Source organism: Parambassis ranga, chromosome 7 (assembly GCF_900634625.1).
Source record: "Parambassis ranga chromosome 7, fParRan2.1, whole genome shotgun sequence".
NCBI lineage: Eukaryota > Metazoa > Chordata > Actinopteri > Ambassidae > Parambassis > Parambassis ranga.
Genome location: NC_041028.1, coordinates 20,203,246 through 20,226,122, shown reverse-complemented (window position 1 = coordinate 20,226,122; position 22,877 = coordinate 20,203,246). Strand labels below are relative to the sequence as shown.

Sequence of the window (22,877 nt, the reverse complement as noted above, 5' to 3'; positions counted from 1 at the left end):
CAGAGATAACCTAAACACCAGCTCCCAGCAGCTGGCAGCATCCCGAGGTTTTATAGAGACGCAGACTAGCCGTCATGTTTGTACCTTCCACATTTAGTCTGTGGCATGATTCAAAAAGGATGATTGTAATCTATATTTCAGACCTGTGCGTAAAATACACGCAGGTTTGACTATATCGACCAATCGTCCGCTCGTCACGTGAGACTCGCTGTGCTGCATTTAATTGTCATGGGAAATATACGAATAAGGGCTGCGGCGTTCTTATAAACACATTTATAATCAAATTGAAAGACACACCTAAGTTTGGATCTCTAACGTAATGGTCAAACGCCTTAAATTATTTCTCTGTTTTCTATAGTGGTTGTATCTGTTAATTTAAACATTCCTGACGATTTTAAATGCGGCTTGAATGCAGCATGACATAATAACGAAGATGGCGTGTTGTGGGAACTGTTTTTGTTGCCAGTGCTGCTGCAGAGGAGAAGAAACACGGACACCAGAAGAACTTGTAAGAAAAGACTGAATACGTATGGAAAGCGGGATGCATTGATTATTTACAGACCAGATGTGGCCTCTTAGAATTTCCTCTGAGCGCCAAACCCTTGTAGTTTGTCTGCCTGTTCCACCCAGCTGCCCACTTTCTGTGTTTTGTTGTCTTGAATCTTTTGGAAGCACCCCTGTAAATCCATCCAAATGCCCCGCTGACTGCCAGGCCATAACTCCCCTATAACACAGCTTCGCGTTGATAACACTCCTGTGGTCCTCTGGACTGGGACCATTGCTTAGTCTCTAGTCTTGTTATTAAGAAAACACCATTTATGTATATGTGTATGGTGTATGGCTCATTATGGTACAGCATTTTTTACGTTCAGCTCAGCCCAGATTTTCTTATAGATTATATACTGGGCACATTTACCCAGAGACAATACTATGCATTGAGCTGGCATTTACATTTCTAATTATTTTCCGGTCTTGTGTGTTCCTCCTACCAAGCAAGTGTCCTAGTCATTATCTTACTGAGAAAACATGAAGGGTTGAATTGATGTATTTGTATAATATCTCTGGTAAAACGCTCTGCAGGGACTATCTATTGTGATAAGGGAACTGTTTGCATTAAACATATTTATGTTCCCTCAGACAATTCTTGGGGAAATCCGAGATGAAGAAGATGAGATTCTACCTCGGAAAGATTACGAGGTAAGAAGCCTGTGTTGGTGGCTTCATGCTGCCTTTGTTACAGATCAGTGGATGTATGACTTAGTGTTTGCTTTGGCTTGTTAACAGAGCTTGGATTATGACCGGTGCATCAGTGAACCCTATGTGGAGGTTCTGGAGGGGATAGACAGCAAGGTAAGAGAAGGGAAATGTCTCATATGGTCAAATATACACAAAGCACACAAGTGGGTAGAGCAATTCTCATATATAGCAAAAGCACAGTGCACAGGTAAATTATTGCCTAATTTACATATCTTAACTTGCCTGACATTAGTGAATGGCTTCTGATGGGCTGCTAACTCTAAGCTTGAATTAGATCACATAACCGACTTGTAAGAACAATTAGATCCACTCAAAGTTTCACCTTTTCCAAGACCATTTGCTCGATACACAAAATTACTGTGCGCTGTAATTGCATTAAGTTGCATTAAGTGTAGAAATCTGGGTTTTTAGAAATCTGTACCTGTTTCTGTCCCAACAGAAAATCAAAAAGTATGAGGTAGTGCGGTGGATGATGGTGTTCTTAATCGGGGTCACAGTGGGTTTGGTAGGTCATTTTTTTTACATACAATGGCTATCTTTGCTAGATTTAAAAAATGTTGAGCAGGAAAATGTCTTTCAGGTGGGCCTGTTTGTGGACTTCTTTGTACGCCTCTTCATGAAAATCAAATTCTCTGTGGTCGCTGATTGTATCCTTTAACAAGGCAGATTTTTAAATGTGTACAGTTTGCATGTACACTGTTGTTCTGTGATGCACAGCTATTACGGAGCTTGCTGTAAAAAGACTAAGAGTATATTGAGTGTAGAAAATCTGAGAAACAAGGGGGTAAAGGGAGTAACCTTTGTTTCAACATAGCCCAGACATTCTACAGATTAAGAATGTTAGTAACATAACTGCACACATTACTGTATGTCCTGTTCATGTCATTCTACCTTAACTAAACTCTTCTAGCTATAGAGAGGTGCACCGACAAAGGCTGTCTTTTCCTGTCTCTTCTTGAACTCCTGGCGTTTAATATAACCTTCATCTTTATCGCCAGTGTGCTTGTCCTCATTGAGGTAAGACCTCTGCCATCCTGTTGTTACTGTGTCTATTGGCCAACAGAGGGAAAAATGCCACAAAAGTAATCTCTTGATTCTAGGCAAGAAGGAATATATTGTTCTCACATTCAAAACATCCCAACTGTAAACATGAAGAACTCAAACCCAGTCTGTAGCTGGACAGCTGTTCATTATGCTGATCATTGGATTGTGCTATTCTTTCCATATAGAATTGCAAAAGAGATGTGTGAACATTCTAAGCATCATATGGTGATGTGCACATGCCTCACATTTTCTGCTCTGTTATCCAGCCTGTGGCTGCTGGCTCGGGGATTCCAGAAATCAAAAGTTACTTGAATGGAGTGAAGATTCCTGGAGTTGTCCGTCTGCGAACTTTTCTCTGCAAGGCCACTGGAGTCCTGTTTAGTGTTGCTGGAGGTAAAAGAGTTTTGGACTAAAGCGGCTCACAATTACAGACACTGTCAGATTTTTTTGAACAACAGGAAGAAAGGCTGTTTGCTCACTGTATTTGTCTCCTCACAGTGTTTGTTAAACTACTTTATGTGCTTTATTTTGTGCTTTATTTTTAAGGTTATTCCTTTATTTTTATGGTGAAATAGAGATAAGAAACTACTTAAATACAGTTTGAATAAAATGTGATTGGGATGATGTGGGCATAAAATCACTGTGTGAGAGTCCTGCTCACTAAACCACAAAAAGCTGATTGTATGTTTTCCAACACCTGTCGGAATATGATGACCGTCACTGTTTGTGTCCTACTGATGAACCAGAATTAGGCAGCAGGAAGACAGACCCTCTGATTTTGTGTGTGCAGGTATATTTGTAGGGAAAGAAGGCCCTATGATACACAGTGGAGCCATTGTGGGAGCTGGACTTCCTCAGGTACACCCTTGTTGTAGCTAACGGTGAGTCAGAATGCAGAATAATGCCTTCATTATATTTTTCTCTGCCATCAGTTTCAGAGCATCACCTTCAAGAGGATCAAATTAGATTTTCCTTACTTCCGCAGTGACAGGTATGGCTGTGTACACTGTTCACTACTCTCTGCCAGTATTGTCGTGTACAGCTCATAATGTTGTCTAATGGGTTCCTCAGGGACAAGCGGGACTTTGTGTCAGCGGGTGCTGCTGCCGGAGTCGCTGCTGCTTTTGGTGCTCCGATAGGCGGCACCCTCTTCAGTTTAGAAGAGGGCTCCTCTTTCTGGAACCAGGCTCTTACCTGGAAAGTGGTAGGTCACATGTGGTTAAAACATGTCTGTATTTATATGCTGACTGCACAATTTATCATCATATGCCTGTAAAAGTTTGACCCTGTGTGACACTGCTCAAAAAAAACTAAAAGGGAACACTTCAACACAATGTAACTCCAAGTCAGTCGCACGTCTGTGAAATCAGCCTGTCCAGTTAGGAAGCAACACTGATGATATAGTGGCAATTTTACCAGCCTTCAGCCACTCGGTTGGGTGCAGGGGATGTTGTTGTCCTACGCGCTGTTATTTCCAAAATGAATCGTTTGATGCATCATAATCTTTGGGAGAGGTTCCCGTTTATTGTTAACAAATGTATTTGATCATGATTACAAAACAGAACAAACGTGTCAGCAGTAAAAACCGTACGACCTCCCAGCTCTGATCTGCTCACCTGAATCACCTGTGTTCATTTAACCCTTACCCACCAACCCTAAGCTGCCATCTAGCGACAAACAAAAGCAATTACATGTTAACTTCATGGCTCCTACAGATTGTGAATCAATTCAGTGTGTGTCTACAACACATAGAAGTTGCAGGGTAGTGCAGCTCTTCCAGGATGGCACATCAGTGAGAGCTGTGTCTGTCAGCACAGTGTCCAGAGCATGGAGGAGAGACCAGGAGACAGGCCAGTACCCCAGGAGACATGAAGGGAGCCATAGGAGGACAACAACCCTATTTTTTTTACAATCATTGAGCTCTAGGATGTGTTATTTTAGTGTTCCCTTCATTTTATGTACCTATAAGCACACACTAACACCATAAACAAATAGAAATAGCATATTCTTTTAAAAATCATCATCTGGTGGTGTTGATAAACTGTTCACTTTCAAGCCTTGTGTCTTTGATGTACTGTTTCAGCTCTTCTGTTCCATGTCGGCCACTTTTACCCTCAACTTCTTCCGTTCAGGGATTAACTTCAGCAAGTGGGGTTCCTTTCAGCTACCGGGTCTGCTTAACTTTGGAGAGTTCAAGGTAAGGGTTGACCTTGGAACACCCTGACAATCAAAATATGTGTAAAGAGTTGAAACTTTTTTTTGTACCAGAATGTACAATGTAAGTTTAGCATCGAGGTCTAATGGGGATTGACTCTTTTTTTGGAGGCAGCCTCAAGTGGACCCTTGTTGATGTGTAGTAATGAAGAGTTCATGTTTTTGTATATTCTGCCTCCGTTTTCCATTATTTTGGATGGTTAGTTTGACATCCCATGTGTTTGCTCCCTAAATACACAGCAGTGCCTTTGATTTCTTAAGTCACACTGACATTATGTTTCTGTTGGTTAATTAAACTCCATATAGTGGATGTCTTTCATATTCAGTCTGACTGCACTGTGTAAGAGCAATAAATAAAACATAGGCATGGGTATAAAAGTTAGATGTAAATGACGTATTATGACATTCTCTCATATCTACATGGAAATGGATCATCATATTTAATGTTAATACAACACATCTTGAAAGCATTCTTAGCGACGTAACATGATGACCCTTTCTTATCAGCCACCTAGTCAGGAGTAGTCCAACCGTTTTTAGCTTCATATGTACACTACCAATCCAAAGTTTGGGGTCACCAGGCCAGTTCTACAGCTTCTCTGATCAGCATAACAGTTCAGCTGTGCTAACATCATTTCACAGGAGTTTTCCAATCATCAATTAGCCTTTTTAACACGATTAACTAACACAATGTTCCATTAGAACACAGAAGGTGATGGTTTGTTGGAAAAGGGCCTCTGTTTACCTTTGTATATATTCCATTAAAAATCAGCCTTAACTAGAATAGTCATTTACCACATTAACAATGTCTAGACCAGGGGTGGCCAAACTTTTTTCGGGGAGGGCCAGATTCGATAATGCGAAAGTCTCCGAGGGCCAACAGTCCCCGATGTCATTATTTTAAACAATAAAAACTGTGTATGCTGTTTTGTAATATGTTACATCTTACACAGCAAACAAAATAACATCTTAGCATTCAGATGAACAGATCAGAAAAATAAATTTAAAACATTCAGACACTGTGTGGTTGTGATAACAGAGCAACAGGCAAGTTATTGACTCTACTGTGCAGGTGAGATCTGATCATATGCGGCAGGTCTGGTTTAGGAGCAGCAGGCATCAGTAAAATGTCAGGTAGACTAGGTGGGAGTCATTTAGTGCTGATCTCAAAGGGTCTGGTAATTTAATGTTTACACAGGTTTGCAGTGCATGTCAACGTCACGTAAAAACGTGATGACGTGCCTTACGACGGATGCGTACTGAATGACGGAGCCTTTTTGAGAGAAGTGCCGCGTCTCACTGTACAGCTGACAGTTTAATAACAGAGAACGTTAACAAGCAAAGACGGACTGCTCTGCTGCTCCAGTAAAACATCACAGTTTATAACACTCTGCTCACACGACACAAACTAAGTCGCATGTTCGCATTTCTGGAGAGTTGCTTTTATCCAGCCGCCGATAAAAAGGCCCGAGCAGGCTGCCGCCCAGGACGCAGCCTCCCCGTGCAGCAGGGAGCAATGAGCGTCCCCCTCCCTGTCCATCATGTCGCTTTAACTTCTCTAACGGCTCCAGTATCGCTCCCTGCTGCCCGCTCCTGCCCGCACCGGGCAGCAGGGAGCGACACGATGGAGAGGGAGAGGGACGCTCCGCTCCACTCCCCTGCGCTCCTGGAGCCCCCCTGTACTCCGGCACGTTCCCCAGAGGGACGCTCACTGCTGCACGGGGAGGTTGCTCTCTGGCCGGGCAGCCCGCTCCCATGCGCCCCGTCTATGAATTCTAGGGCTACTATACTACAATTAATAATAACAATATTTCGTGCGCACGTTATACATAATTCGTGGCCACAATTTATTTCTTTTTGACCATGTCACAGAGGGGCTCCGTAGTTTTGGAGAACTTCACTTGTACAGTACAGACACTCTCTGATAGCAGGTTGTATGCAGAAGCACGTTTAGTCTCGTAGTGAATTGTGTCGAAGTGTCGAAGCGGTGTTGTGCACCTTCGGAGCCCTCTGCGTAGCTGGAACCAACAACAGCCCTGCAGCACCGCGTGACGCACCACGATGCAGACAGAGGGAGTGATAATGTTCTGCTCAGAGAATCATGACGCAAACGTTACACAATGAGTTAAAAACAAAAACAAGAATTGCCTGTTGATTTTGTATGATTTACTCTGTTTGGCTGGCGGGCCAAAAATAACACATTTTAAGAGAGAAGCCGCGGGCCATAGAAAATCCGACGGGCCGTAGTTTGGACACCCCTGGTCTAGACTGTATGTCTGATTACTGTAATGTTATCTTCATTTGGAAAAAAAACATTAAAAAAAAAAAATAAAAATAAAGATATTTCCAAGTGACCCCAAACCTTTGAACGGTAGTGTAGGTTGCTGCTTGGTTTTGAATATTTTGTGTACTGTGCTTATGCATATTTGAATGTGTCATCTTCTGTTGAAGCTCTCAGTAAATTGAATTGTTTGCATGTTATTTGTTCCCCTCCTCTTTGAACAGTGTACAGATGGAGATAAAACCTGTCACCTCTGGACAGCAGTGGACCTGGCCTTTTTTGTCCTAATGGGTGTGGTGGGTGGCCTGCTGGGGGCATTGTTCAACTGCATGAACAAGATCCTGTCCAAGTATCGCATCAAACACATCCACCCTAAGGCCAAGTTCATTAGGTAACTAACCAATTTTAAAGAGTCTGAAAATGTGAAGTTGATTTCCTCCGTGGTGTGTAATTACAGATGTTGTGGTGTTCTCCACTTTCCCAGAGTTCTAGAGAGTCTGCTGGTTTCCATGATGACAACACTGGTGATATTTGCAGCCTCCATCCTTTTGGGTGAATGCCGTGACGTACTCACCCCCACAACACATAACACCACGGTAGGTACAAGTACCACAAGTCCAGTTAGGCTTGACTCTTACAGCATTACCCTTGTGGTAGAGGAGTGCTGTATAAATGCACACAATTTACCAGTTTAATTTGCGATGTGGACAATTTACCAAAGTCCACATCGCATCTATCTGGTATAGTTACATTTAGAGGCCTATCAGCCCATCAGTTTGACAAACAGTCGTACATCTTGTCATTATGTTATACATTGTGTAATTTTCTCAGACAGACTCTCAGTCATCCAGAACACTTTCCTTCCAGAGCTTGAAGCCAGGCAACTGGACTTGTAGAGTTTCTTGAAGACGTTTCCCTGAACTGATGAACTGATGGAGCTGCTGAAGCTGCTTAGAGGAGCATGTCCAGTTGCCTGGCTTCATGCTCTTAAGTGTAATTTACTTTCATTAGGTGGTGTTAGCAGGAAAGCCGGTATCACTGAGGCAAAACTTGAGAGCACTTTTAAACAAAGTTTAAATAGATCTCTTAAGTTTGACTTTGTGAAGCGGCAGACAGTCTGCTAACTAAGTTGAGCCACAGTGTAAACTGCACAGCCCTTTATACTCAGCACCATGTGTGTACGGTCTCATATTAAGCTGTGCGTTTTATTTTCAGCTGAGCGGCAGTGAGGACATCAACTCCACCATCCGCCAGTTCTTCTGCTCTAACCAAACGTACAATGACATGGCAACACTATTTTTCAACCCACAAGAGGCTGCCATCCACCAGCTCTTCCACCAAAATGGTGACACAAAAACACACACACACACACACACATCTCTAACACCTAGTTAAATTGTACCACGTTCTTCTTTCTGCCACTCACAAGCACAAGAGCTTTACTGATTTTACAGGGGCTAATATTATCTGAAAAATTCACATTTTTGTTTTCATATTTTGCAACATGTGTCTCTGGTTCTTACCCTCAGGTACCTTTAGCCCAGTGACTCTGGCCATCTTCTTCCTGCTGTATTATCTCTTGGCCTGCTGGACATATGGTGTATCTGTACCCAGTGGCCTCTTTGTCCCCTCATTGTTGTGCGGGGCAGCTTTTGGGCGTCTGGTTGCCAACATTCTCAAAGTGTAAGAACAAAGTTTGTCTAATATTGTACCAATCATGAAATGTTGTATTACATATATGCATAAAATAGGCTGATATTCTTCTGGGGTTGTTAAAGTCACAGGAGAACAGTCAATACATGGAATGTATCAGGTAGGCACAAACATGATAGGAAGCACTGGTCTGTGTCTGTTTGTTGCTGTTTGTTGTGTTGCCTTGTGTTTTTGTTGGAGGGCCTGACAATGGGTTGACACATTCAAAGCCAAATAAATTCCAAAATCCAAATGTTCTGCATGCATTTGGCAAACACCAGAAACACAGTCCAGATAAGGGCTGTGGTACAGCAGGGCATGGCAAAACATCTAGGATCACTGTGTAATCAGGCAGAGGCTGAGCCAAAACACTCAGCACAGGCAGAGGTACAAATAGTAGTAAGGCAAGAAATCAGAAGTCAAAACACAAAACTGGGTTCCCTCTCTCCCCCTCTTTGCTGGGTCTAACTTACTGTGTGTCTGTCTTCTTGTAGGAAACTGGGAATGCACATTTATTCCGGGACCTTTGCTCTGATCGGAGCGGCTGCCTTCCTCGGAGGTGTGGTCAGAATGACCATCAGTCTCACGGTTATCCTCATCGAATCCACCAACGAAATTACATACGGGCTACCCATCATGATCACTCTAATGGTACAGTTAGTTTAAATTTCACCAGTCTCCCAGAACCATCACAGATTAGTAGATAAATCAGTTGAGCCAAAGTCTCTCAGAAGAAAGTCCACATACCTTCTACTCAAACACTACGTAAAAACTACTAGTTGAATGTGTCTGATATATTTATTATTTGCAGATTTAACTTGGACAGACATATCCACATGGATTTTTATGTCTTATATTCTGATGTGATACTGATGTGACAGAAGTCACCACCTCTGGCTAGTGTCCCAGGTTTATGTGTTCATTCAAAGTGTGGGATTTCTGATGGCTGACTACATGGCACAAATTTTCATTTATTAGTGTCAGTGGTTGAACACAGTTCTCACTCAATGGAAATTATGAGTTTAGGTCTTTGTTTTGGTTTTAAATACCTAAAAGACATAATTAATATTCTGCCTCTGTCATTTATAAAGCTGAGAATTTTGGTTTCATGAGGTAAATGTTTTTATGTTGATTATCAGGTTGCTAAGTGGACTGGGGATTGCTTCAACAAGGGCATCTATGACATCCACATCCAGCTGAAAGGAGTGCCAGTGCTGGAGTGGGAGACTGAGGTTGAAATGGACAAGTAAGGCCAGCATAAATCTCAAACCTTCAGCATATGCTGGATATTTGAGCTACTCTCATATCCCACATGCCCTTGTATTTATTCAACAATTGCTGGATTATAATAATAATAATGTATTATGTATATTCATCACTGTTTTCCAATCCCTTTTGAGCAGCTTCTGGTTAAGTAAGTAGGATACTTCAAACACGAGTGTCCTGTGTTCTGATGTTATTTGCATGTTTCCAGGTTGACAGCCAGTGATATAATGGAACCCAACTTGACTTACGTGTACCCCCACACCCGTGTCCAGTCTCTAGTCAGCATCCTTCGTACCACGTTCTACCACGCCTTCCCTGTGGTCACGGAAAACCGGAAGAATGAGCAAGACTTCATGAAGGGCAACTTTTTAATCAGCAACAACATCCGCTTCAAGGTGTGTTCTTAACATGTTTAGCCTTTAAAAATAGATATATATCTAATATTTTAAATCCTATTAGAGGGAGATTGGTGAAGAGAGGAGATGATGCAGTGGACAGGAACAACATGTGCTCTGTTCTTAAAAGTGTGCACCTTGATTTTTTTATGTAGAAATCCAGCGTTGTGTCCCGTGCGGGGGAGCAGCGGCGGCGGTGCCAGTCTATGAAGTCATACCCATCTAGCGAACTGAGGAATGTTTGTGATGAGCAGAGCATCACTGCAGAGCCCACAGAGGAGGGAGAGGACATCCTGCAGCAGATGTTGGAGAGGAGGTAGGAGAGACACAGGTGCAGCAGTATGCATACTGCACATATAGTTGACATGACTCTTGCAGGATGGTTCCTATGTTATTGTTATACAGTGGGCATGGACCCCCTTAAATTTTTACCTCTTTGTTATATTGCAGCAATTTGCTGAAATCATTTATTCATACTGACAGAAAAACACAGAATTGTTGACATTTTTGCAGATGTATTAACAAAGAAAAAGTGGAATATGCCATGGTCCTAAGTATCAGAGCCTTTGCTGTGACTCATATATTGAACTCAGGTGCGTCCATTTCTTCTGATCATCCTTCAGATGGTTCTACACCTTCATCTGAGTCCAGCTGTGTTTGATGATACTGATTCGACTTGATTAGGAAAGACTATATAAAACCTTACAGCTCACAGTGCATGTTAGAGCCAATGAGGATCATGAGGTCAAAGGAACTGCCTGAAGAGCTCAGAGACAGAATTGTGGCACAGATCTGACCAAGGTTACAAAATAATTTCTGCTGCACCTAAGGTTCCTAAGAGCACAGTGGGCTCCATAATCCTTAAATGGAAGACGTTTGGGAGGACCAGAACCCTTCTTAGAGCTGGCCGTCAGGTTTGAAATCACTCACTTTCCAGGTGCAAAAACAAGTACCCTTGCAGGGGTGGGGCCACTAGATGGCAATATGGTAACATGGCAAACAAGTACACAAGTCTGAGAGAAATGTCTGTATTTAATTAGTTTATAATAGTGTGGTAAGTCTTGTATCTTTCATAAAACCAATTTTTGATTAAGGGGGTTTCTATCACTTTAAAGCAAATTTAAAGCAAAAACCTGAGAACTGTCTTCTCTGAGCATGAATCTAAAATTATCTACAAACTGTCAGTAGTTTTCATAAGGAGGTGCACAGGAGTGTTTTATGCCCGGTCACTGTGGTGGCTGAAAACAGACCATATGTCCAATTTCTTGTGAACGTCATATGTCGGAAATGTTATTACATTTGGCGCACATGTTCAGTTGAACTCAAGGATGAAGTTAGAGGTGGGTGACATGGGAAAAATGTTTTATTTTCCAGTTGATATTAATATATATTTTTCAATATTACCGAAATAATTTTTCCCAGTGTAAATTACAGGGAAAATAGCTTAAATTCCACCTATAGGATGGGCCTTGGTGACTCATCCTGAGAATCATTGCTGTCATGTCTGTAGAACGCACAGATTGTATATTACTGATGTAAGTTCCAGCGTGCAAGCTGAAAAGGCAGACTGACAGGCAGTTGTTACGCTGTCTTAACATTATCAACATCATTTTATTACAATCTGTGATCATTTGATCACCCATGCATAGATGAACTTTACTATTGTGCACTTTATTATCTGTTGAGAAATTTCAAATAAAATCAAAGTTATTAGTTAATTCTCTGAAGGCTGTGAATAGCTGTAATAATGTTAATATGTATGGCCACCTGCCTGTATGCACTCCGGTCTAGACATGCTCCTGATAAGTGTGTGGATGGTTTCTTGGGATATCATCATCAGCATCATTAAGCTCCTGGACAGATGCTCAGTTGCATTAAGGTCAGGGGAATGTAATCACCAATCAGTGGCAATCTCTACAGTCTCCCTTGATGTCTGTGTAACCCTCCAAGGATGTGCCTCCCCAGACCATCACAGACCCACTGCCAAACCAGTCATACTGGAGGATGTTTATCAGGGCTCTTTCAGGCTCCCTTCATGCCTGTCACCTGTGCTCAGTGTAAAACAGCCCTCATGTGAATAGAACAGGGTGCCAGAGGTGATTTGTACTTTGGAGTTCTCTGAAGAGTGCCAGTCAAGTTGCACAGTGCTGGTCTGTGAGCTAGTCCTGCTAAAGGGTATCAGTGCCTTTGTCTGGTCAGTTGAATTTTCTACATTATATTTGCATAGCATCTTTTTCAATCAAAACTTTCTCTAAATGCTTTACAGAGACCCAGAGCTTGAACCCTCAAGCAAGTAGTTAAGGCAAACTGTGGCAAACTCCCTTTTAAACACAAGTAGGACTTGGGTCATACTGCTCATGGCTGGCTGGGTAGAGGTACTGAACAAGAGGTAGACAGGACAGAGAGGATGAAAAAGGGAGGGAGAGAGAGCGAGAGAGAGAAACAAACATGCAGCAAACATAGGCCAGTGCTATGCAAAATATAGTAAATTATAATTCACGTCGGTGTTAATGACACCCGGCTTCGCCAGTCAGAGGTCAGTCCCTTGTATAAGTACTAAAGGGGGTACCAACTCACAGGACTATGATCCCTATAGTTGGTTAATGGTCAGTTAACGACCAGAAACTGTGTCTGGGTCATGTGCAGGACTAGCCCATCGTTAGAGTTTAAATGGGAGTGAAGTCTGCTAGGAAGGGATGAAGGGACAAAGGTGAATAGGTGAGAGCTGATGCCTCAGCCCTCCTCCTCTGTCTGGAGAGGGTTTTTTCAATTTCACATAGATGGCTTCTTTGACTCCTCTTTCATACCATCTGTCCTCCCTGTCTAGAATTTGGACATTATTATCCTCAAAGGAATGGCCACTCTCTTTGAGGTGAAGGTGAACTGCTGAGTCTTGTCCTGAGGAGGTGGCTCTCCTGTGCTGAGTCATCCTTCTATGTAGTGGTTGTTTGGTTTCACCAATATAAAGATCAGAGCATTCCTCACTGCACTGAACTGCATAGTCTGCTCTGTCTGTCCCTGGGGGTTTTGTCCTTGGGGTGGACCAGTTTTTGTCTCAGTGTAGAGCTGGGCTTAAAGTGTACTAGGATCTGATGTGCATTGAAAAGCCTTCTGAGTTTCTCAGAAACTCCTGATATATATGGGATGACAATGTTTTTCCGGCGTGACTGGTCCTGTTCTGTTTTGGCTGTCTGCTGTTCTTTCCTTTTGCCAGCTTTTACCAGGGCCCAGTTTGGGAAGCCACAAGTTCTGAGCGCTGTGTTTACTTGTTTTTGCTCCTTGGTTCTACCTTCTGTCTCTGTGGGTATTGTTTGTGTCCGGTGTTGTAGGGTCCTTATGACCCCCAGCTTATGCTCCAGTGGGTGGTGTGAGTCAAAAAGTAGATATTGGTCAGTCTGGGTTGGTTTACTGTAGACCTCAATGCTTAGGCCCCTGTCTGCTTCAGTGTGATCAAGGCAGTCAAGAAATGCCAGACTGTTGTCTTTGACATTCTCACGAGTGAGTTGGATGTTTTTGTCCACTGTATTTATGTGTTTGGTGAAGTGCTCCACTTCACTAGCTCGGATCTTCACCCATGTGTCATCGACATATCTGAACCAGTGGGATGGAGCTGTTCCTGGGAAGGAAGCTAGAGCTCTAGCCTCTACCACTTCCATGTAAAGGTTGGCCACAATTGGGGATAAAGGTGACCCCATGGCACAGCCATGTTTTTGTCTGTAGAATTTTTCATTGTACTTGAAATATGTGGTGTTTAGGCAGATGTCCAGTAGATCACATATGTGGTCTGGTGTTAAGAGGGTTCTGTCTGCAAGTGTGTTGTCCCGGGCAAGCTCTCTCTCCAGTTCCCTCGCATCTGTGGTGGGGATGCATGTGAAAAGCGAAGTTACATCATAAGAGACCATGGTGTCGTCTCTTGTCTATTATAATCTGTTTAATTTTATCTGCAAAGTCCTGTGAGTTGTGTACATGGTGTGGCGTGTTGCCAACCAAAGGAGACAGGATTGCTGCTAGATGTTTGACCACATTATATGTAACTGAATTAGTGCTACTTACAATGGGTCTAAGAGGAACCACATCTTTGTGTATCTTAGGAAGTCCGTAGATACATGGAATGGATTCTCCAGGGTAAGGCTGGTAGTACAGCTTTCTGTTAATTACATTTTCTTTTTCCAATGTTGGTAGGCAGTTAACCATTTTTTTCTTATATTGATTAGTTGGATCCCTCTTAAGTGACTCATAGGTGTTTGTGTCATTGAGGAGGTCCATGATTTTGGAGTGGTAGTCCTCTGTGTTTAATACCACGGTGCATCTGCCTTTGTCTGCTGGCAGGATAGTGATGTCTTTGTCCCTTTCTCCATGCCAAGTTAGTGATTTCTGTATGTGAAAGTTGCTGAGACTTAAGTCTCTGTGTATATGTGCATCTGTCTTTCCTTTTTGTGTTGTGACAGCTGTACCCTCTCTAGCAGTCCCAAGACCTCCTCCATGATCTCTTTTGGTAGAGAGGCTGTGAGAGACTCAGTAGTTTTGTACCTTTAGTTTGAGGGTGTCAATAGTGAGATGGATCTGCCTTATCCTTTCACTTAAAAGTTGGCTCTGTGCCTTTCTCAGAATGGTTTCCACCCTGTAACCATTTATTGTGGATGTCAGCCTTAGGCTGCATGGTATCATTTTGTTTTGCCTGCATCTTAGACTGAACCATAAGTGGTTTCTATAGTCGGCAAGTTTCTTTTTGGTCCACTCATATTCCCGTACCTCCACCACTGCTTCAAATGGCTCCTGTCTGCAGCCAATGACAGAGCCGGTTTTTGGTGTCACTGGCTGCAATGTTGAAACCTTGAGCAGGACCCGTCAACTTAAGGGGAAACCAGTCCTGCTGCTAGTCGGCCGGGTAGAGGAGGAGAAGAAGAGGGAGACAGGACAGAGAGGATGAAGGAGAGAGAGAGAGAGAGAGAGAGAGAGGAGCAAACATGACAGCAAGATGAAACAGTGATTATATTATAATGGATATCTATATATATCGTCAGTCCATAAGTAGTAATAGTAATTTGATAGTAATCAAAGCAAAGATGAGCAGCAGGGGCTAGTGAGGTCGATGAGCACAGGAGAGATCAGGGGCCGGACTGCAGGTCAGTATGCAGGTCTTGAGACCTGCAAAGAGAGAGAGCGAGGCACAAAACTACGAGGAAGACAAGAAACACACAGATTATGAGACGATATTACCCAGTATGAGCCAGACTAAGGAGAGTAGAGGAGAGGTCAGAGGGTGAGGGGGAAACTGCTCAGAGGATCATGTTTGTGCCCCCCGACAACGTAGGGCAAGAGAGACTTCAAGGGCCGGACTGCAGGTCAGCATGCAGGTCTTGAGACCAGTGTGAGCCAGACTAAGGAGAGAAAAGGAGAGGTCAGAGGGTGAGAGGGAAACTGCTCAGTGGATCATGTTTGTACCCCCCAACAACGTAGGCCTAGAGCAGCATAGCTGTGCTAAAAGTTAAGATTTTATCGGCCCTATGACACCTGTTATACCTGTGACTGAGGTGACTGTAACTATACCTATCAGCCCTACACGCTATGTTTAAGGTTAACTATACACCTTACTAAACAAAAAAGTTTTAAGTCTGGTCTTAAAGGTGGAGGCAGTGTCTGCCTCTCGGACCCAGAATGGTAACTGGTTCCATAGTAGCGGTGCCTGATAGCTGAAAGCTCGTCCTCCCATTCTACTTTTATGAATCCTAAGAGCTACAAGTAAACCTGCACTCTGAGATCTGAGTGTCCTATTAGGAACATATGGTACTATCAGGTCCTGCAGATATAATGGAGCAAGTCCATGAAGAGCCTTGTAGGTTAGAAGAAGGATCTTGAAGTGTATTCTTGAGTCCACTGGGAGCCAGTGAAGAGACGCTAGGACAGGAGAGATATGATCCCTTTGGCTGCTTCCTGTCAGAACTCTAGCTGCTACGTTCTGGATCAGCAGCAGGTGATTACCTCCAGCCCACTCCAGAAATCTGTCCATCAGTCCCCTGTACGCCTCCTGTCCACCACTTGTACACCCAACAGCTGCAGAGTCATCAGAAAACATCTGTAAGTGACATGACTCTGAGTTGTACTGAACGTCTGTGGTGTATAAGGTGAACAGGACTGGAGAAAGCACAGTGCCCTGTGGAGCTCTCACACCACTCATCACTACAAAAGACCGGACACCACCCAGCCGGACGAACTGTGGCCTGTCTGTCAGGTATTCAGTGATCCAGGAGACAGTGGACCCGCCAGCACCCATCAGCTGCAGCTTCTCTCCAAGTAATAGAGGCTGGATGGTGTTGAAGGCACTAGAGAAGTCAAAGAATGTGATTCTCTCCAGCAACACTGCAGACACATTACACTCAGTTTTAGACAGCACTGCTCCCCTGAAGAAGAAAACTACAAATCAGAAGAGGCTAGCTCCATGGTACAACTCAAATATCCCATCATTAAAACAGATTGCACAAAGGATGGAGAGGAAGTAGCATTCCTCTAAATCAGATGAATCCCAGAGGGCCTGGAGAGACAGTTTACTGACGTATAAGAAGGCCCTTCGTAAAGCTAGGCCAGCTTGCTATTCATCACTAATGGAACAGAACAAGCTGCTTTGTCCTGTATGAGGATGCATATCAATTGGTGTAAGGCGGGGTACATTCTAGATGGATAATGTCATATGTGATAAATTAACTCACTTGACTTTACTGTCTGTATGTAGGCATGCTCCCTACCCCAACCTCTGCCCAGATCAGTCTCCCAGTGAGGAGTGGACCATGGAGGAGCGTTTCAGACCGCTCACCTTTCATGGCCTCATCTTGCGATCTCAGCTAGTCAACCTGCTTATCAGAGGGGTTTGCTATGCTGAGAACCAGTCGGTGAGTCTTTCTTTCTCTGTCTCTCCCACACATACACCTATACAACTGATTATAGAGTACATGACAAGTTTTCACACTTATTTCTCCATCACAGAGTGCCACACAGCCCAGGCTGTCTTATGCAGAGATGACTGAAGATTACCCACGTTACCCTGACATCCATGACCTGGACCTTACCCTGCTCAACCCCCGCATGATAGTGGTATGCACTACTTCTAAGACCAAGCACATTTCAAATTCAGCATTTAAATTTGATGTTCTCTGTGTTCCCAGGATGTCACCCCCTACATGAATCCCTGTCCTTACACAGTTTCACCCAACACCCGCATCTCACAGGTGTTTAACCTATTCAGGACCATGGGCCTGCGACACTTACCGGTGGTCAATGCTGTTGGAGAAGTATGAACCAAATAGAAATTCTGTTGTTTTGTTGCAGTGGCTCATGTTGTATCTGACCAAACTCTTGTGTGTATGCCTGCTATCTCTTTCAGATTGTGGGAATAATCACAAGACATAATTTAACCCATGAGTTTCTTGTGGCCAAGCTGCGACAGCACAGCATCACTATCTGACCTGACTTCTGCCACCCCTATGTCCCATCCTGAGCCTGAGCCTTGGTCTTAGTCCAGTCCTAATAGCATTCGCAAACACAGACTATACAGTTTAGTTGTAATTCACTGGATCTTAAGTTTTTTATAGAATGTAGTATGGAAGAATGGGAGCTCCAGTGACAGGCAGTTTGGAGCCTTGGGCACAACAAGCAACCAAAGTGAAATATTACTGAAAGTGATTTCCAGCCACCTTCATGATGATGTGTATTTGATAATTTTTGCATTTTGCTTTATCATTGTTGTCACTGTAGCACTTTTAATTTTTGTTGTTGTGTGTGATTTATTTTGTGTGTGATTGACTGGAATATATGCACTAAAAACGCACTGGCGGCCCCTCGCAGCCTGCGATTCAGCTAGACCTCAGCATTTGTTGAAGAGTTTGCTTAGGGACCATGTCCATTCATTCCAACACACAAACAACATTTTATTAGTCTGTAAATCTGTGATTCAATGGTTTGCACTATGTCATAATGTTCTCGAGTTTAGTGTTAAGAGGTGACACTGACCAAGATGTCCTGTTACTGATTTTTTTTTTTCAGATTAGTTTTTTAGTTTCTGGTTACATCATTTCATCATCATTCTAAAAGGGACTAGAAATGTGAGAAAATGCAAGAAAAAAAGAGTGATTCTTTTATTGTACATGACATCCAGTGTGTCTGAGGTTTGATGGGTAAATGGCAACTACGATGGCACATAATGTTTATGTACATCCATATTTGATCCTATTTTATGTTTTATTTAAAAAAGTATTTTTTTACTGTTTTTATTTTCTGTGCCGTGAAGGATTCAATCATGCAGTTGTAACCCTTTGTTTTGGATTTTATCATATTTTCTTAGTATTATTACAAGTATTATTTCTTTCTAAAATAATACTTGGTATTTTAGAAAGGACATTTGTATGTTGTCCATTCTAAATGCCTTCCATTGGCATGGCAGGGTCAGAGCAGATTATGAGATTAAAGGAAACAGTGGTTAGCCAAAGACCTTTTGTTTCTTGGAAGTTTAGACAACCTATAAAGCGAATGGCCAAGAAAACAACAACCTGCCACCATGTAACAAAGTAAGAGTTCTGTCTTGTGCCTCTAATATTGTTCAAATAAAGGTCCTTTAAATTTGACTTACAGTGTGTTGGCACTGAGATAAAAAGATGAACAGCAGTCTTAAAACCTCATTTTACTGTTTTGACAGGGAGCAGCAAGGTACATATTTTGTATCATACTAAAATAAGAATTGCACCATCGTTAGAGCAGTTCTAAACCCTTATAGTAATGATATCTGTGGTTATGAACCACACGTAGGATGTTGGTATACCACACGAATGCACATCCTGACAATTTGAGGAATTTTACTGTTGTTCACTGTTGTCTATCACTTACACACTGCAGTCTTGATGCTTTGAGTGTCAGGTACATAGTACTATAGTTTAGCAGCTGATCCGACAAGCTAGGTATTTGCAAATCTTGTTGTAGTTTTTAAATAGGTGAGGACAGACGGTAGAGGTGAGCAATGTTCTGTCTCATTAGGGCAGACTGTTAGATATTGCCTCTTCAGCACACATTATGAACCAGTCTCTAAGTTTTATGTCAACAAACTTATAACAAATGCTGCTGAGGAGCTTATTGTCTGGGCCATGATCTGGCAGAAAAGGGGAAAAGGAGATTGGTAGTCAATAGAGGCTTCAGACTCAGCCATTGAGTTACTGCTCAGCGTTACTGCTAGTAGTCTGAGTGTAAAAATAGTTTGGCTGTTGATAGGAGAGGCTGAAGGGATAATGGTGAAAAACACCTTGGACCTTCAGGTGTTTAGAGCAAAACCAAAAGTCAGTCAGTGGTGTACCTGCTCCTTTCCTCCAGTTTGTTTGTGAATTAGGATGGCTGCCCAGGGTAGAATCCTGCAGATATTAACATACCCCAGTCTGATGCTTTCAGGTTCTAAACACACCTAAATTTGTTTTCTTGAATCTTTATCTAATCCAGAGGTCACCAAATGGCGGACCGCGGTCCGGGTCCGGACCCAGAAGCCGTCCCATACGGACCCGGACCTATAGTCCAAACAGCAGGTTATTCTTTAAAACCTGACGGGACGCTTCTATTTGAACTGCAGCAGCTTTCATAGACTTTACGGTAGTGGCGTAGCGCATGAGGAAACGCACAGACCAATTGCATACGAGTTTATCCAGCCCACGTGATAACTCTCAGCCAATCAAATCTGGGCATTTCAGGTGGTTGCGACTACAATACAAGTTGCAGACAGGTTACACACGTGGAAAGACGAGAGAAAAGAAAGACAGCGCTACACCAGAACGGTCCGGTACGACTTCTATAAATAGATATGCGTTCGGGAAACGATTAAATAGTCTTATAGTTATGTTGTAATTTTTCGGAGATGAAGGTTGCAGTCTGGTTGTTTCCGTCATTCAGATATTTAATAAATCAACCAGTTAAATCCCCTCTCCCTCTCACACTCACCACTGATCCTGTGCATTCACAGGTTCAGTGTCCTGGAACATCAGTGCAATCAGAATTTAGTACAGGGCTCATTAACCATCATTGGATGGAGGAGGATGAGGAGACCCAAACAGAGGATTACAGATTATTTTTAAGCATACTAATCGATTTGAACATTTTAGCTGGCATAAATTATGTTATCTATAGGGGTGGATATGTAGCAAAGTATTGTTCAAGTTAAGGAAATCAAAGAAAAACTTTGTCTGAAGTGATAGTAGTCCCAGCATTGCGAAGAACATACACAAACATAATTACTATGGTGAACATTATATAGGTAACAAACACACACACCCTTCTTTCCCCTTATTTTAAAATGCAACCCTACTTTTATGTAATTAATGAAAGAACATTCTAAAGCTCTACATTATGTGATATATATATATGTGTATATGTGTATATATATATATATATATATATATATATATATATATATATATATATATACACACACACACACACACGGAAGGTTAGCCTGGTGAAACATGCAAAAAAAATTCATGCTTTAGAGCTTTATGTCTTGTATTCCAGTCAAGCGCCAGTCATGAGTGTGGCTTAGGTGTCCAAAAAAGCCACTGTACTGTATTTATAATACAGAGAAAAGTTACTGGAAGTAGAATGTACATTCTCAAAGAAATACACACCAATTAAAAATGCAACCAATAAAATGCATCAGTGTCAAAGTAACCTACCAAAAGTATTATGATGACATTTTTAAGGGACAGATGTATATGAGGCAGCAGGGAGACCAGGTATTTCAATTACTACAGTGTGTGTCTGGTTTAATACATGACAACTATCCTCACATCTTTTCACTGGTGCCAGATTTCTTCCTACACAGCAGCAGTCATTATTTCAAATAGATCGCCTCCATATAGTGTACCAGAGAATTCTCCACTCTTCTTGCTAATCCAGTATAATGAGGGGAACCTTTTCACCCTTACATACATCTACTCACCCATCTGTTAGATATGGTTCAAATACTCCACAGGTTTAAGGTGTAACTGGATGAAACACAGGTAAAAGACATGACATCAATCAGCTCAGGTTGCATGGCAAGAGCCTCTTGAGAATATCACCAAGTTTGAGTGTTTAGGGTCAGTAACAGCAGTTATAAATGTGACTTCCTGATGTGCTCACTGCTGTTCAAAAGACCAATAAAAATCAGTTGGCAAATATTTTACCTCAAATATGGCAATATTCAATTCTGGGGGAGTAGATATACACAAACTATACTCCACACTGACAAAGGATGGACCCCCACTCGTGACACACATATCTGTCGCTTCCGAACTTTACTGGAAAGCCCAAAGAAGGTGAAACACATAACACATCTAAGGCAATAACAATCAACAGACACTTCAGCTAGCTCTCCTCTGAGCCCTCAACCTCTGGAAAATCAATGTGTGTGGAATGAATCAACAATATGAAGATCCTCCCTCTGTGAACACCTCTAAAGCCATCCTGTACAACTCAAGTCCAACCAAGGACAGGAAAGACATGTTTTCATCAAGCATTCGCCACTTTCTCTATTTGAAGAACTGCAGTAATTGAAAAAAACAAAAAAGAAACAGCTTTCAGCTTTAACAAACTTTATAATCATCCCATGTCAAGTTTCACTGTTTTCATTGCACCTTTCACAGTGTGTATGTTGTATAATTAAAATAAATAAATAAGAATTGAAAAAACAATACACAGCTTTAAGCTTTGCCAAACTATATAATCATCCCTATTCAATATAAAATCAAAAAGTAAAGTCAATAAATAAATGAAATTGTATATATTGTCTGCTTCATTTACCTACAAGGAATAACTGGGCGTCTAAATACATCTGTGTCTATGCCACTTGTTACTTACACAATATGGTAAAACACTGTCAAATTATTATAACTTAAATATCTTTAAAAAATTCTTGTATATTATTAGTGCCTATAAGGATATAATAGACATCATTTAAACCTAATACCAAATTAACAAAAATGCTTATCATTTTCATGGTTGGTTTTGAATAAACAAAAAATAAATAGAAAGATATTTATGTCAACAGCATTATACTAAACATTTAATCAAAGTGGTGTCAGGTATGTCAGACTGACATTTCAGTTACTGGATTCAGGATCAGCAATCCATCCAGATCCATCCATCCACACGTGTACCAATTTTCATGATCCTGTGTCAAACTGGCCAGAGGGGCTTCGCATTAGGGGGCACTATAGAGTCATTTTTCCATGTGCGTTTAAAAAGTCAGCAAACTACAAAATTTTTCGAAGAACAAATAAGCCTACCAAGTTTATTGAGTTTTCTTGCATGTTCAGGCATCTACAATAGCGATCATTTGGGCAGGAAAAAAATCATAACCATAAGGGTTCCACTAGGGCTTCGCACCGATTTTCAGTGCTCAGGCCCTAACTACAAACATACTGCAAACCCAAGGACAGAAAAAATGAAAACGAATGAAATAATATACCAAAAGATCACAGGTTCATAACACTTTGGTTTAAAGTCTTTCTGTTTGAAAAAGCTTTTGCAACTTATAGCTATAGTCATTGTTATGGTAAAATCCATAGTTAGAGATGGCTTGGGTGACCCTAAAGCTGAAGACTCACTAAAAAGAAACCTTCCCTTTTTGACCCCTCCTCAAGTCCTTGTGGGAAACACTTAAAGGTTCGGTAGGAGATTTCATTCTGATGCACTTTTTGTTAAATTAGTGTAACTTCTCTTTACAA

General features: G+C 41.9%; 1 protein-coding gene across 1 annotated transcript; it reads left to right on the top strand.

Moving 5' to 3' along the window:
• The first annotated feature begins 314 nt into the window (after positions 1-314).
• On the top strand, positions 315-18,764 carry clcn6 (chloride channel 6). The gene is made up of 23 exons (XM_028410591.1): positions 315-508; positions 1,138-1,197; positions 1,285-1,350; positions 1,697-1,762; positions 1,838-1,904; positions 2,168-2,274; positions 2,568-2,694; positions 3,092-3,159; positions 3,234-3,292; positions 3,373-3,505; positions 4,385-4,498; positions 7,021-7,187; positions 7,281-7,392; positions 8,012-8,141; positions 8,326-8,479; positions 8,983-9,139; positions 9,628-9,734; positions 9,963-10,149; positions 10,305-10,465; positions 16,880-17,036; positions 17,131-17,238; positions 17,310-17,435; positions 17,528-18,764. The coding sequence occupies exons 1-23, from the start codon at positions 410-412 to the stop codon at positions 17,606-17,608; spliced, it is 2,613 nt and encodes an 870-aa protein (XP_028266392.1). The 5' UTR covers positions 315-409; the 3' UTR covers positions 17,609-18,764.
• Positions 18,765-22,877: the final 4,113 nt, after the last annotated feature.

Coding starts and splice junctions, on each gene's coding strand:
- clcn6 (XM_028410591.1), top strand. CDS start 410: ATGCAGCATGACATAATAACGAAGATGGCGTGTTGTGGGAACTGTTTT. Junction 8,480..8,982: donor GTTGCCAACATTCTCAAAGT/GTAAGAACAAAG, acceptor GTCTTCTTGTAG/GAAACTGGGAATGCACATTT. Junction 9,735..9,962: donor ACTGAGGTTGAAATGGACAA/GTAAGGCCAGCA, acceptor GCATGTTTCCAG/GTTGACAGCCAGTGATATAA.